The 17,500-nt window shown below is 44.2% G+C and overlaps 1 protein-coding gene across 1 annotated transcript in view; it reads right to left on the reverse strand.

The window, feature by feature from the left end:
- Nucleotides 1–17,500, reverse strand: part of sorcs3a (sortilin related VPS10 domain containing receptor 3a) — a gene marked incomplete at both ends in the record, with an annotated part of 175,419 nt that overhangs the window by 104,010 nt on the left and 53,909 nt on the right. The window contains one exon of the mRNA XM_080852455.1: nt 2,414–2,481. Coding sequence (XP_080708581.1) covers nt 2,414–2,481 — 68 coding nt within the window. The remainder of the gene's footprint in view (nt 1–2,413; nt 2,482–17,500) is intronic.

Below are 17,500 nucleotides of genomic sequence, written 5' to 3' on the forward strand. Positions count from 1 at the left end.
CCCTCCTCTGTAATACTGCACAGAGAATAGACCACTAGAAAGAGACTGTCAAGTTGTCTATCAGAAACTGTGACAAATGGACACATTGCTTTTTGCTGTTTGTATTTTGTATTGGTCATGGCAACACTAGTCATAGACACGCAGGCATACACAGATACACAGATGTACGAATAGACACACACACACACACACACACCCACGGACATACGCACACCCTCTTTCACACGTTCATATTGTGAACACATATACTGATAGAAACAGACACCCACCCACACACACACATCCACACAGATGCATGTATTTGAAAGAAAGACAGTCAAACAAACAAACTAACAACCCCCCTTCCCCCATGCACACACATACACACACACACACACACACACACACACACACACACAAACACACATACACACACACACACACACACACACGTAGACACACACACAAACCAAACTACCCAAAGAACTCACTCAGTCATTGACATGGCATCCACATTTTCTTTGCCAATCCGCAAAACCATTCCTTATCTGGACTCCAAAAGCAGATTTATTCTGAGACGCTGGCAATGCCATTGACCTTGAAAGCCTCACACACACACACACACACACACACACACACACATGCAGTCCACGGTGCGGCGTTTTGCTCCTGTCATTCTCCGCCAAGCAATTACGCTAGAGTCGAGGCTCAGTACCTTAAGAGCTGCTAGGCGAAAGGGATAATCAAACACACACGCACGCCGGAATAAAAACAAAAATAAGATAAGATTGGCTCATCCCTCTGAGGCAGTGTGGAAAGGAAATGACAATAACAGCCGATTCCAAAAGCTCCTCTAAGAGGCCAATATGGATGATGTAGGAGATGGGTTGCAAATCACAGGGTAGGGAATAAATTGAATCCCCCCCCCCCCCCCCCTCCCCCCTTTGGTTAGAGTTCCAAGGGAGTGTACAATGTAGCCAAAAAGAGCTCAAATTTTTGATTCAGAAAAGCAACTGTTTGCAGGTAGTCTATATTTCTCGCTGTCTCTCACATTCACACACATATGCACGCATACAAACCCGCGCAATTATGCACACAGGCACACACACGTGCAGACTCTTTCTCTCTCCCACACACACATACACACACACCACGTATTCCGACTCCATTTTAAGGGCATGTTTCATGAAAGTTTCACCATGTTGACACTGGCGTCTTCCTCAGAGAGACGCTGACATGGGCTGACCTGAAGAGTGAGGGGAGGATGCAGAGCACTCAGAAACAACGCTGACAAGAAAAGTAGCTCACACACACACACACACACATACACACACACAGGCACACACACACAGATTTCCAAGTTAAGAGTAGAGAGTGAAAGAGAGTTGTGTGTATCTACAGGGGTAGGTGTGTATCTTTGTGTGTGTGTGAGTGTGTTTGTACGTGTGTATCTTTGTGTGTATGTGTGAGTGTGTGTTTGTACGTGTGTGTGACTGAAATATATCTGCATTTGGGCATGTGTGTGTATCTGGATGAGCATCACCAGAGTAACTGTAAGATTTCAAAATGCATACTGATAATGTGTACGCCATATTTATAACACGTTTGGAGCAGGGAGGGTAGAAGAGACAAGTGGGGAATGAAGTGAAACAGGGAGTGAGAAATAAATCATAAGTGTGAAATAACTACACGTACCGCATAGCGGTAGACTGCCGCATAAGGTGAGAAAATGAGCAAGAATTAAGTGAAATAAGAGGATATTTTCCATTCCAAGATGGAATTTCTGGCAACAATAGACTAAAAAGTTGAATATCCTACTCTGAGTGAAAATGTAAGGAACTAGAGTTTGTGGATGTGGAGGCTGTACACTGATATTGTGTATAAGTGTTACGTTCTGCAGTTTTGAGACCTGTGAATATGAGGATGAGTGTGTCTCTGTGACAGATGTGTGCTTGTGCCAAATTTGAGCATCTTGTTAAATGTATATGTTTTTTTTTTTTGCAACAATATTAATCTGCTGTGTGTTTGCTATTTATTTACCAAGTTTTTAAAAATATGCAAGTGAATTTCTGGACAGTTTTTTTTAGCTCTTGCCCAAAAAAGTGCTTTGACCCTACCCCAGCCTCAGGGGGCGCTAGCCCCAAGGGCAACACACATCTATGGACACAAACCTTCCATGACTTCAGACATGTGGGTCTACAAGCATACGTACAAGCAAGTTTCATCTTCAGAGTTGGGGACTGTAAGTTTATAAAATTGTCATCCAAAACTTGGTAAAAGGAAAAGCAGAAAGAAGTATAAAAACGAATAAACTTTGACAAACACAATATGGCCACCTGCCTGTGTGGATAATACAAATGCAAATATTCATGAACGGACGAATGGACTCAAACAAGAATGTCAGAGCAACAAACTTGTTCATTCTTCCTCTTACCTCCATAATGTGCTCTCTGTCACACTCCCCAGATGGAAATCATACAGCTTGGTGAGAATAAGAATCACCTGCAAGAGAGAAAAACAACTTTGGTCAGCTGAAGTTGAAGGTTCCCCATTTTGCCAAGATTCAGTTCAATTCCATTCAATTCAATTCAACTCAGTTGCAATTGTATAGCCCTGTTAACATTGCCTTATAGTGAGTGATACATCACTCCCCCCTATCCAAACCCACACATCATACAAAAAACTCCACAAAGCTTCATCTTCCTGTGACGCTCATTAGGATAACTGCATGTATTGACCTTCCTCCCTTTAGAGTACTTTCGTTTAACGCGAGGGATGAGGCGAACGCTCCTTGTGCGTTCGACTGTTACAAAGAGACGAGACATGAGAGAAAAAAAAAACGAAACGAGTGGGAGACAGGGGGCTTTGAGAATTACGGAATGTACAGTTACTGCAAATGATGTGGTAGAAATGTGAGGATACCGATTGGTCAAAATAGTTTTTGGAGCTGAATAACAGCACAGATGTCGAAGTAACGCAACATAAATTCTGACACTTCAGAGCAGGCAGGTTTAACCAAACCGAATAAATACTGAATTCAAAACAAAATGGAACAAAAGTGTGTTCACTTTCTAGCCTGAGTACACCTTTTTCTATGATAGAGATGAAAATCCCCATGACATGGTCTGTCAGTTCTGTCCTCTACGTACAACTCTTTTTATCCTTAAAGTGAAATCAGGCCACGTCTTTTTTTTTTAATCTGTCCTTCTTGTATTCGTTCTTTTTTTAAACCGTGCATCGAGGCCACCCTTAGTTCTCTTCACCCTCGCGGCCCTCTGAGGTGGAGCCGGGGAGATCTGGAGCCAATCCGACCTTCAACTTGAATCGCTTGAACTCGGTTCGCTTGATCCAGACTGCTGAGAGGAAGTGAAGGGGTTCAGAGTGACTGCCAAGGGGGATAAGGTACGCGTGTGTTTGTGTGTGTGTGTGTGTGTGTGTGTGAGTGAGTGAGTGAGTGAGTGAGTGAGTGAGTGAGTGAGTGAGTGAGTGTGTGTGTGTGTGTGTGTGTGTGTGTCTGTGTGTGTGTGTGTGTGTGTGTGTGTGTGTGTGTGTGCGTGCGTGCGGAGTGCGTGCGTGCGTGCGTGCGTGCGTGCGTGCGTGTGTGCGGGGGTGTGTAAGGGGGGTCAGACAGGGCAGTACTGAGGGTGGGATCGTTGAATAGGTGTGAACCACAAGGGGTTCACAGTTATATGCCAAAACCAATTCACGACTAACATACATGTCATGTCCTGTGCCCGCCTAATGCATATATGACAGTGACAATGTCGTCTTTCATGGAGAGATTCATTCCCATGAAGTTAATTGCTGCAGACGCTGTGAAAATGGCTATTTCGTCTGTTGTAATGCACAGCCAGGGCATGGCAATTGTATTTATGCTTGGAGTGTGAATCAATAGGAATTATTTTCAGACAAATTGTACACGATGGAATGAATGGCCATTTATTGTTTTCAAATTGTTTGAGCAAACTGACAAATGTATCCAGCGCCAGTCCCCACAGTTCAAGGGAGTAAATGGATTATACAAATGCAAATATGAACGGAATCAAACAATGAAAGTCAAACTGACAAACTGCACAATGTCTCACAAACTTTGTCAACCATCATTTGATATCGACCCTCATCTGATTGATATATGTACTCATGAGTGGAAAGACAAAATATCACAATATCTGAATCATATTCAGAGGCAAAACATCTGATCCACCCATTCAATCAAACACTCCAGTTACGTAACTAATGGTGCTTCAGTCTGCCTAATACTTGTGGAGAACAACTAAATAATTAAAGCATTAAAAACAAATAAATAACAAGTGAAGCGGCGAGCGCTCTGGACCGGGCAGGGTTGTTAGTCACTGCCCATGGAGCTGAGCGGCGTCCAGAACCAAGCCAAGCAACACGTGACCTCACTCTCTCTCTCTTTCTCTCTATCTCTCTCTCTCTCTCTCTTTTGCTCACTCTCTCTCCCCCTCTCATTTTGGCTCACATTTGTTTCGGCGTGATACTTTACATAATGCATACTGGCGACTGCCTTCAGCTGAGGCCCCCGCGTCCCCATTCCACCTCGTGTCAGCCAATGACGACCTGTGTTTACATAAATCTGTCCCTCTCTCTCTCTCTCTCTCTTTCTCTCTCTCTCTCTCTCTCTCTCTCTTTCTCTCTTTCTCTGTCTCTCTCAAAATGAAAGACACATTTTCAAAACATGGGCTTTCTTGGCACAACAAAAAGTTGCATCTGTACTGGTCAAGCATCTAAACAAATAGTAATACAGTATTGATTAAACAGAATACAATACAAATCAAATCTCTCTATCTTTCCTTCTCTCTCTTCCTCCATCTCCCCCTCAGTTTATTTCAGTAAAGGGAAAAATATCATGTATACTATACTATATGGTTTATAAAGCTGGACAAGCGGTTTGAACCGGTTTGGCTGAGTGACACTGCCCAAGGGGGTGGGGGCTGGGGGGCGGTGACATCACACTCAGGGGTCGTTGGGCACCGACCGTGAGGCGGGGCAGGAGGGGTGGTATGGTGGGCTGGATGATGACATTCTTGAAGGAAGAAGAGAAGAGAAGAAAAAAAGAGACAGCAGATGCTCTTCACAACCCTCATCCTTTTCTTCCTCCCCATCTCCCTCCTCCTCCCCTCTTCCTCATCGTCCCCCTTCTTGTCGTTGTCGTTGTGGGTCAGTCTTGGCTGGCCCTTCCAGGCAGGGTCACAGTGCAGTGGTGGGTCACTACTGAGCTGAATACGGTGGCAGCTCAGTGTCAGAACCCCCCCCCCCCCAAACACACACACACACCAAACACACACACACACATACACACCAAACACACACATACACTCACACACACACACACACACACACACACACACACACACACACACACACACACACACATACACTCCCACACACACAAACCCTCACACACAAACACACTCATACCAACTTCTTCCCAGCTCCTCACAAGATTGAGAACAGATGGCAGAAGCCGGGCAAGATTACTCTGCCACAGAAGAGGCTGATGCACCAGAAGAAGAAAATAAGAAAAAAAAAGAAAGGGAGGAAGAGGGAGAGGAAGGATGAAAATTGGATTTTTGCCCATGCTGGTAAAGGAGGGATAACTTCACTGTGTGAGAGCACATGGGGTGAGCAGTGTGTGTGTGTGTGTGTGTGTCTAAATGTCAGTGTGTGTGTGTGTGTGTGTGTCTCAATGTCAGGGAGTGTGTGTGTGTGTGTGTGTGTGTGTGTGTGTGTGTGTGTGTGTGTGTGTGTGTCTCAATGTCATTGGGTGTATTTGTGGTATGTCTATAACAGATGTGTGAGTAAGTATGTGGTGTGTGTGTGTGTGTGTGTGTGTGTGTGTGTGTGTGTGTGTGTGTGTGTGTATGTGTGCCAATGTCAGTAAATACCACCAGATAGGAGGGGTTCCCTTTAGTGAGTGTATGTATAATCAATCCCACCAGAACCAACAACCAGCAACATACCTAGCAACACCAGGGAATATACCTGAACCTCATCATCTCCAGTCAAGCTGAAAATCTAATTTGACTTATTTACTGTCACATAGGACCAGACCAATCTTTAAAAAAAATCACCATGAAATTGGGGGTCACTAAAGGTATGCTATTTTTTTTAAGTTTGTTAGTATCCCTCTGTCTTAGCCTGGGTCTGAGTCATAGTGCTCTGACACTTTGTTCATCCCTTTCAGTGACCAAACTGGAGGTGCTGTAGGTCCAGTAGCAACCTTAACCCACAGACTGCAGCTCAGACTTGTTGCCATGAGACACAGCAATCTTTTTTTCCACCTTGTTTTCTTCTTCTTCCTCCACCACCTCCTCTTCAAGCTCTGCGTGAAGCCTCAGTTGACCCTCAATTAAAGCCGGTATGTCAATTATGCTTGACTCATATTATCATGATTGCACTTTAATTAACCAACCGAGGCAAGAAAGTAAAACAAAATAACATATTATTAGCATAACTAAATGTGCCGTGTCCACAAAGGCCCATTCAAAGTGACAAACTCAATTTTGAGCCGTGATTTAGCGCGCCCGTGTTAATTACGGCACTAATGACTTTTTGGGAGAAACATTCCACCTCTCCTTGGAGCGCTATGCGGTTTAATTGTGTTATCTTCAGACGGTTGGTGTCTATCTGAGGGGGGGAGGAGGAGGGGGAGTGGGTCAATAGCATGCAGCCCCCGGTATCAGGAAGACTAAATTAAACATGCATATAAAGTGGGAGAGCGCTAAGCGAGTGCTTGGTCCCAACGGGGAATGAATCATCCGGCAAGAGTGGAGATGCTCAGGCCGTAAGAATGGTGGTCAAACGTAACATGCTTGTGAAACATCCAGACCAGAAAGAGAACAGAGTCACACTTCACAGAAGGAGAAGAGAGTCACACTTCACTTGCCAATCAGTCATGAGAATGGCATTGACGCGTCCTGCCCACGACCTATACCTCATCATATGTTGAGGATCAGAGAACTGTGATACAATAGGGGGTTAAAGCAATTGTCAAGGCAGCTTTTTAAATTGTTTGATGCTATGGCTACGTAGCGACAGATGTTTTAGTTAAATTGTTATTAAGGCGTGTAGAACCTGATAATGTAATAATTTCCTGATAACGTAATAACCCTGATAATGTAATAAAAAATCCCTCATAAGTCCCTAAAAGATGTAATAAAACCTGATAATGTAATAATATCCCAATAATGTAATAAAGTGCATTTCCCAATAATGTAACAATCGCCATACCAATAATGTAATAAAATGTTACATTAATTGGAAGTTATTACATTATCAGGTTAGCCTCAATTTTGCAGAACCTGATAATGTAATAAATTCCTGATATTGTAAAAACTTTGGTCAGTGCTGAAATGTTGGGACACCAGTTATTCAGACCAAGTAGTGATGCTGTGTAGACAACCACCCACTATTGTTTTGCTCATATTTTGATCCCAATGGTATAGGCCAGGGGTCTTCAACGTTTTTCAGGCCAGGGACCCCCAAACTGATGGCGAGATGAGCAGGGACCCCCTACTATATAAATTGCATAATATATTGTTCATAATATACTGGGCCTAGTGCCAAAAAAACATAGCTACCCTGTTATTGTGTCGATGGCACACATCCTCCCACATTAGTGAAATGTATCTTCTTTTCAATTACTCCTGACTGACACGATCCAACGGATGACGGAGGAGGAGTCTGGCGCATGGAGTTGTGTTGACAACATAGATGTTATAGTGAGATTGACAGGTCAACAAACCAATCACACCGCTAGCAAGTTGTTAAGATTGTAGGTAGTAGCATGCTAACATTAGCTAGGAGGCTCACACACCTCGCAAATCCTCTTATTTTTCAGTTACAATTAACGTTTTTTGACCTTTTACAGTGTCTATTTCTCTTTATTATTATTTTTTTAAATCTAAGCAAAAAAATGTCAAACTAACAATTTATAGGTACAAACAAGACCAGCTATGGAGTTTGGTCCGCCATCTTTTATTTTTGACCTTCGAGCTCTTTAGACTTGAGCAGAAACGCGATCTGATTGGCTAGTGCCTGTGCATGAAAGGTGCTGTGAGTGAACCGGTGCCCAGCTTGAAAGAGCTCCTGTGGGTAGCTGTGGGTGTCGATTGGACTGAAAGATAACGTCTTCTCGATCAATTTATACGTTCGCTACAATATGTTGGATTTATGTTAATGTAAATTTAAAGGGAATAAATACAATTCTGATTTGGAAGACATTTAAATTTGTGGAAAAAAAATTGGTTGATTTTTTTATTTATTTATTTTTTTTAGAAATATAAAAAAAAAATGATCTTATCAATCAAAGATTTCGCGACCCCCCTGCAGTACCTCCGCGGACCCCCTGTTGAAGACCCCTGGTATAGGCCTTTAGCCTCGCAAGCCAAACCTGTACAGCAAGAAGCTGTACAAGGGTCTGGCACAACACGATTTTCAGTGTGGGCGGGATTAACGGTTGTCTGTTAAGTTGCCTCTGCACGCAATGCCACGCAATAGGAATGGCGCTGCAACCAATCCGAGCGACTGACGAATGACAAAAGACGATTTGATTGGCCTGGTACAGTTTGGATTTTCAGCCGCGCAAAACGACGACAGTTGACCAGCACCAACCAAAGTTATTACAATATCAGGTAATTATTACATTATCAGGTTCTGCAAAATTGAGGCTAACCTGCACTTTATTACATTATCGGGGTATTATTACATTATCAGGTTTTATTACATGTTTTAGGGACTTATGAAGGAATTTGTATTACATTATCGGGAGTTATTACATTATCGGGAAATTATTACATTATCAGGTTCTACAAGGCGCACACATTCCATTCACACACAGAGGTGATTGATGGCTGAAGCCAAAGTAGGGTGGGGGAGGGGGTCAATGGGACAATTGATCCAACAGTTACATACTCCCAAGCTTGAAGATGATCATATCTCTGCCACTGATACTTCCTCAGGTGCTGCACTGGTTATCTTTGACACATCACAAACATCAGCATTAGTGAGTAGTATACATTAGGGATTGGCTTGGTCCGTATTAGTGAGTGGTAAACATTATGGATTGGCTTGATGAGAATATCAAGGCAGGATCGCTAACTGTCAAGGTTTCTAAAAGGTCCCTTGGGGGACTAATTCATCTACATGTAGCAAAGCAAAATCAGAAGAGAAGAACTTTGCATCCATTTCACAGGTAACAAAAATAATTGCAAAATGCATGTCAAGATCCCTAGCAGGCGATGCACACAGGCCATGTAAAGATTGATTGCATGGCATAATGCGACTTGCAGCACAAAGCCGTGCATTCTGAAGCTTGACACATGAGGCAGCAAAGGAAAAAAAAGACGACGACGACATCGCAGATGACGATTGGCGTCCGATCATTATCCCTGAAAAGATTACGCTTTCAGGGCTTTCAGTGGCGCGACGGCCTCCACAGAGGCAATTACTCCATCACCTCATGCGGGCACATTTATTAGAAAGCCACGCTGCTTTTCTTTGTCACATCTGATAGCTCGACCACCATTGGTGCAAAAACACAGTTTTTCTGTAATGTTACTCAGCGGGAGTGGCATTAAGTACATAAAAACCGTGGGTGGGCTTTCAAAAGCAGCCGACCTCGATGCCGTTCAACTATTTCCAAGGCCGTGTCTGTCCTTTAATGCAAACGATTTGTGTATTCTTGTTTGCTTCTGTATCACAGAGAACAAAAAAGAAGAGAGGGACATTAAGCATCTATGCCGGGGGGGGGGGGGGGGGAGGGCGGTGCAATCTAATATTCTACACTTGGAAGAGCTAATTTCAGTCAAAGAGAAGCACTTGAGGCTTGAGAGTCTGTGTCGGACAGAACAACAACATTGGGCATTCAATAGCGGGATGCTGAATGGGTATCAGAGTCATTCAAGCGCTTCCGAGCATGAAGGAGAAGACCAACATTTCTGCTGTGAGCGCACTAGGCCGCCTTGAGTCTACTGACAATGGAACAAGAGTAAATGATTGTAGCTTGAAAGAGACATCGCTCTGTAGACTGTATGTGAGTAACCTACGACAAAGAATCAGGGTATCACCCCTGTAGGTGTGTATGGGTGTGTTACGATGACAAAGGCAGGCTATGTGAAGTGGCATATACTTCTGTGCCCTATCGTGCCTCTGATGTGAGTGAGTAAGTGTGTGTGTGTGTGTGTGTGTGTCTGTGTGTGTGTGTGTGTGCGTGTGTGTGAACATGTGAGTGAGAGAGAACATGCTTGTGCCTCTGAAATGAAATGTAAGTAGCAAGTCTTTGGAAGCTAACCACTATAAACACTCAGTAGACATTAGCATTCCCTTATCCACCGTTCTACCATCCAACACTTCAACACAACACTTCCAGCCTTGAAGCAATTTACCATCAAACCAGCACCACTCTATTCCCTCTACCACAACTTAAGCACCAGCTAGGGGAATGGACAGGATAAATGTATTGATCAGATGAAGAATCTGAGTTTAGTTTAGAGAGGGGGAAAAAAATGGTTGGACCAAAACGGTTTGCTCTTTCGCCATGGCCTGAAGCCTCTGGCCTTCGTGTCTCATGACTCTTGGGAGTCGTTCGTAGAATTATTTGCCAGCAAAGGCTTAGTCAGTCTCTCTCTCTCTCTCTCTCTCTCTCTCGTTTCTCTCTTTTCCTCTCTTCCCACTACTACTTCTTCTCGTCCCTTCCGTTGATCTCTCTTTCTTGCTCTCTCTATCCTTCCTCGCTTCCACTTCCTCGTCCTTCCTTTTCTCCGTCTCTCTCTCTTTCACTCTGACAGAGAAGAGGGTGAAATTATACGCTGCCCGAAGAAACCCTAATTAAAATCAATGGACATGTAGTGAGTGCTCATTAAACCGGAATGGGAGTACTTATCTATTTGAATTTTAATTAAACCGATCTTTAAAATATGGACCGAGTGAAATCTGGCTTCTGGAAACACACGCGGCTACTGCTGTCACATCCGAAGCAGTGCGAGCGAGCATCCGACTTAACTGTAATTCTTTCTCGCCATCGATACTATTTGCTCTCGCACAGCAGATAAGGTTAAAGAAACGTCAATACGCAAAACACCTTAATTACAAATGTGTTACGAGCCCAGGGTAGTAACTTCAAAATGTCGATTTGTCAAAATGTCAATATAAAAAAAAAAACTGCTAACATTTAGAAAGGCATTAAGACTGGATGTATTGCCACAACATTGATTACCTCCTTGTATTCCTGCAAACATAGAACAAATAATGATAAGTAACCTTGGAAATATGTGCTTGTAATCCTTTAACTCAGGTAAGTATCATGCACGCTTGTACTCTTCTTGTACTCTACTTTTAGTTGATAGCCAAAATGTACTTATTAGATGTATTTTATTAACAAATGTATTTGAGGTTAGGGTAAGTTATGTCGACTAATAAGAAACATCATTACATAACTATCCCACTGTGAACACTGTAAAAATTACACTAACTGGAAGTGAAAAAATAATAATAACGTGTGCTCAAATGGCCAAAAAGGTTAACATGAACAAGTTGCGCTCTGGAGAGAGTCCACTCTTACGCAACACTACACTACCACTGTGGTGCTCTCCAGTCCTGACTCCTGTGGGTAAAAATAGAAACTCATTTTACACAGGGTCAGGCTCCTTGCTGGCTGCCATCAGCTCACAGCCTATTTGTCTCATTACGTAGCCAACCTTGGGCCTAATAAGCTTAATCTGCGAGTTTGATCTCCCACTCAGCCATATGGGTGACATTCCATCTCTATTATCACCTGTCGTCGGCCATCTTTAATAGCATGCCCCCTTGCGCCCCTGCTGTTGGTCACGGAGGGGGGACAGCCGTTGCCATGCCAACGAAAGCCTAAAAGATGAGCCCAAGATTAGCTAGTATAAAAGTCACTGACTTCACTGGCAGTAGTATGTGAGGTTTTACTTGGCTGTTCGTGACCTAATGGAAAAGATCTCACACTTGGTGTGCTGGCTGGGTATGAGAAGAATTATAGAATTTGAAAAAGTCCAGGCCTCAGGTCAGCCATCAGAGCAGTGTGCACCTTGAACCTGAAATTTAAGAGATGTGTGCAGGGGCCGGGAGTACGCAGGGGTAGGTGGACCCAAGAAGAGACCTCCCTTGACAGACACCTCTTGATTTTAGGGGAGATCTCAAAGGAATACTCAAGGGTCGAGGGAAGAGGGTCATTGGCTACCACATTAAGGACCCCTAAATACACTTTATATGGTTTCAAGTACAATGAACACTGGTGTAAGTATGTTAAAGAAATTTGAGGAATTTCCAAGTTACTATATAGCTAGATGCAATGAAACACCCACATCCTTGGTTTGCTGACTTTGTGTTGCTCCAATGCTTGTGTTAGTTTCCTTCTCTGTGGGACTCGAGGGCTTTAACAGATAGCAAGTCTGAGAGGCAAGCTACCATAATGCAACAGCTGGTGAACATGACTTTAAAAAAATAAAAACAGGGTAATTGTCAGGTTCTCTTATTGTCATATATATTGTCTCACACAAGTTCACTCCGGGGTGAACTTGTCACCGTAAGGCAGCAGACTTCTGAGCACCACCACCACAGCATACTGTTGTTATAGTTACGTCCAAAGATAAGTGTCCTCCTCGTCCTCCTTTCACTCCAGTCCCTGTCCCATTCATCCTGCACTGCTTCCCTTGCTACACCTGTTTTCCAGAACAACCTCTCGCGGTGACGGAAACATATCTAATGGCGGCTCTCTGCAGGAGCACAACCAGCCACGCGATCACACCATGGCGCAGAGAACAGGACACAAAAGAGACAAACAACAGAAGAGACAAAAGACAGAGAGAGAGAGAGAGAGAGAAAAGAAAGAGAGCGAGAGAAAAAAGGAGAAAGAGAGAGGGGAGAGAAAGAGACACTCTCAAAACTGGCTTAAATCTTGACAGAAGCACCTCCTGAACCCTTGTAGTTACATCTCTTCTCCCTCTCTACTTTTGACAGAGTGTTGGTTTCCCTGGAGGGCTGGGGGGAGTGAGTGGGTCTAAGCCACGTGTGTCCAGAGACGCCCGATGCATTACCATACAAATAAGGAAAAGTGTGTGTGGAGAATGCCGCAAGGTTAATACTCTAACCATGACACTACCACGCACACTGACGACACCAAGGCACAAATCCTGAGGAAGGCAACGTTCATCTTGTCAGTAGCAAATGAGTTGACACACAATTGTTTTGTTATGCTTGACAGGTAGCTAACAACATAATGGTATTTTTGCCACCCATATCAGTGTTTCCTGTCCCTCTAACCATGGTAACTGCTGTCAACATCTGCTTCAGTTGGTTTTCTTATTTATTTGTATTCTTTTCTTTCAGAATGTTGACACATCATTTGCAATTACTGAGACATCCTACAGGACAGCGGCAAGAAGATGTGATTGTATTACTTATGTGATTATGTATTACTCGTGAGTCTCTTTATTTTTATTTTATTTTCTTATCAAGGCTCGGTTGATTTTTTTTCTCTCTCCACTTATCTTGCCATAGGTGAAAAGAGCTCCCTTGCCTCAGGAGAAATGCATGTGTGTCAGGAAAGGTATCCCTGTGAGGCGAAACAACCTAAACGAGACCAGGCCGCTGAACGACATAGACAGCCATCTTCTCTTAATTATGTCTGGGGTGTCTCTCTCGATTCTCTCGCTCTCTTACTCTGTCCCTATCTTCCTCACTCAGTTCATTTCTCTATGCGTGTCCTGTCATGGGAGTCTTGTTGACAGGGGTGGTGAAACCATGGTGGGGAAGAAAATGAAGTGACATATTTTGGGGAAAAAAATGGAGCGTCGGGTTACTGATAGCGTCAGTCCACCACCACGGGGCTATCCGTCAGGCACAATTAAAAACTCAATACTCTCTCTGTCTCTCTCCGTCCAGAGATAGCTGGTCTCTCCGCTCAGCTCATTTCGTCAGGTGACATTCAGCAAAACACAGACAAACACACACTCAAACACACACACACACACACACACTCACACACACACACACACACCTCAGGGGAGTGTTTGCTGTAATCCATCAACCGGTGTGATCTGTGGACAGAGCTTCCTTTCACACGAGGCCGTGCAAACTCGACACGATTCCCCAGAGGCATGTTATCGTTACGGGCAGGACGAGCACGCGAAACACAGAGACAGGTGGTAGTTGGAAACAGGAGGGGACCGATCGAGAGGTGTGTGTGTGTGGGGGTGGGGGGGGGGGGGGATAGGTGGCTGTGTGTTTGGGGGGGATTGAGAAGTGTTCGGGATGGAGATTCCACTCTATTTATTACTGTTATGGTTTCTGACTGGGTGACAGATTCCCCCTCCACCCCCTCATCTAGTGACAATCTGTGGGGGCCTTCGCAAGCAATTCAGAGCACTCTTGGCAGAACTGTACATGATCAAAATGGGCAAAAAAAATATCCCCAGTGTGAAGTGCTGGAATGAATGGAGAGATAGAGAGAAAGAAAAAAAGAAAGAAAGAAAGAGGAGTTGCTAAGCCACTCCTGTTACTTCTCTTCTGGTATTTCTCTGTGAAAATCATACATTCTTGTCAGGCAGAGGCTGTAAAAGTTGACAACCCCCTGATTAATATGCCCAAAAAAATGTATATTTATGCCGAGCTGTATTTACAATTTAAAACACCTCGAAGTAGAAGCCTGACGGCAATTAAGAGTACATCATAAATTAGCAGAAACCGAGCGAAGCTGGCACACTTCTCCTTTGTAAGTTTGTTTCTCAAGCTTGCCCTCAACTCTAGTCTAAGGAAAAATGTAGCTGCGTTCTACCAATTAGACTGCAGAGTGTATTAACCAATCGAGGAAAGGTCAGGACCACCATATGCTCACATCACTGTATTCAGATCATTCTGAAGTTGCGTTGAATAACTGCTAGACGTGCCCCTTCGAGAAATAAGCAGTTTCATATTTCTCTCCTTTATTCCCTTCTTCAACAAACTGATCCGATGAAGCCTGGTGTGGCTCAGGTCAGGCAGCTTGAAAGATAGATTGACCGATGGATTGATAGACAGAGGAGAAGACAGAGAGCGAGAGAGAGAGAGAGAGAGAGAGAGAGAGATAGGTGGATGGACAGATGGACAGAGAGAGGAAGAGATGATGCCCGAACGAGTGCGAACAAGTCTGCCATGTGTTGCGTGGCGTGATCGGTTGTGACATGGCCACCCAGGCCTTGACGCGGGGCAGATCGTGTGAGTCACTCCAGCGGAGTAGCAGCTCAGCAGGAGAAAGAAGGGCAGCCGACACCCTGACAGAATCCCCTAGAACAACCCCCAGAATGAAGGTTGAAGGAAGGGTAGAGAGGGCTGAGAAAGGGGCTCTAGTCAGGTCTAGTCAGTGGAAAGAGACAACCAAATTATCCTGACGTTGATTTGATTTCTGAAGCACAGACCTGACAGTCAACACAGTTGTTGTTTTATCTGCAAGATATTTCGAGGTTTATTGTAGACAAATCCAGAGTGCTCCTCAGATCTTTAAGAGAAGAATTGGTATAGACCAAATGTTCACACTTTAGATATGACAAACATTCGAGATTGATAGAAAGGAATTACTGCTGTTTCTCCTGCTTTATTGTACCCCGGGAACAATAGTCTCATGCCATAAATAATCCAGGTATGAAGTAATGCTCTCTTCAGCTCGTGTGGTTCTCTGAAGGGGGCAGTCATAAAGTAAACAACCTGTCACTGTTTGTTCTGTGCTTGAGATTACAGGTCCCTGTGTCACCGATGCACCATCTGTGCAAACATCATTCCTCTTTTTTGATATCATAACTGGTTGCATCATACTGACTAATTATGCTGACTTTACTACCTGCCTGGCATAAATGTAATGCCTTCTCCACTGCCAGTCAGTCTCCTCCTGAGCTTAATGCCTGCGCAGGCCCCGCAGACTGAAATACACTTGAAAATCCTTACTTCATCGGCCTGGTCCTTCTTCAAGTGTTGCCGTTTGACGCAGAATCCCTCAAGATGGCTGGAGGGTCTGATGAAAATAACCTTTTGGTTTTAGGAGAGCCGTATGTTTGCGCATCTCAGGTTTTAAGTGGGGCCTGTTGTGCTTTTTTTGCAATCACAGTGCCTTCCTTGGGATTAATACATTGTAAATAGTCCTCCTCAGTGGTGAAACACTTAAGAGTATGCCACACTTAAAAGAGAATGCCAATGACACAATCACTAAGAACAGTACAGTCAGTGGCATTCAAGACACAGTATGCACTGCAGTAAAGGTTATATTGAAGGGCTGCACTGAGAAATACAGAAGGGGGGGGGGGGGGGGGGATATGGAAACTAATATAAAAGCCATTGTTCACTTATTCGGTTTCACTCAGTGGTCCTGTGGGGTGAATTGGTATAAACCAATTAGGCCAATAAAGGCAGGCGCCTGGAAGCAGGAAGGAGATCAAAGGGGAATGGTCTCTGCTCTAAATTTGACCATCAGACTTGCAGCTTAGCAATTCAATTGAGCGTGTTAATGAGAAAGTGTGAGTTTGTTCCCTTCTCTTCGCCCCTTTTCTTTTCAAGATCTCCTCTTCACAAGTGTGAATGTGTGTGTGTTACAGAGAGAGAGGTTGAAAATATGTGTGTGGTATGTCACTTATGTCACAGACAATACAATACCATGGAAATGGACCATCTGTCGAATGGCATTACTGTCGACAGAGCATGCTGATTCCTTCTGCTCTTTGTTGATCTGCTGCAGTAACCTACTTGAGGCCGTGAGCAAGGATTGAAAGTCCGAAAGAAAAAGATAAATAAAAACGACATATTTGGGACAGCCATTAAAGCTATTAGGCACTATTAGTCGAGTCTTAAGCTGGCTTTTCCATCAGAGATGGAGAGATATCACCCTCTCCTCCCTGCTCTAGGGCCCTCTCTCTATCTCTTTCTCCTCCTCTCTCCATTTTTACTCCCCCCCTCCTTCCCTCTCTCTTTCAGTCTCTCTCCCTTCTTTCCAGCTCTCCCATTCCCTCTCATTCTCCAACTCTCTTTCTTCGTCTCTCACTCTCTCCTTCCATCTCTCTTTCGTTCTTTCTCTCTTTCTCTCTTTTTCTCCCTCTCCTCCTCCCCCCCCCCCCCCCCCCCCCCCCCCCCCTCTCATCACCCGCAGTCGTCATTACAATGTGCAGAGCATTTGTTTTATCTGTCAGGGCTCCAGACTGAGGCGGCGCGTCCTGTGAATCTCTAATTCCTTAAGCCACAGGGACACGAGTGGTGCTAGGGAGGGGGCGCCGTTTGTGGAACAGCAACAGCAGCAGTCCAAGCCACTTGATGAAACGCACACACTGACACACTCACACACACACACAGACACACAGACACACAGACACACACAGGCTTTCTCTCGATCGTAAACACACACTCACACACACGCACAAACACACACACACACACACACACAAACACAAACACACACACAGACTCTCTCTCTATTATAAACACACACACACAAACACACACACACACACACACA

This window comes from Sprattus sprattus, assembly GCF_963457725.1.
Source record: "Sprattus sprattus genome assembly, chromosome: 1".
Classification (NCBI taxonomy): Eukaryota; Metazoa; Chordata; class Actinopteri; order Clupeiformes; family Clupeidae; genus Sprattus; species Sprattus sprattus.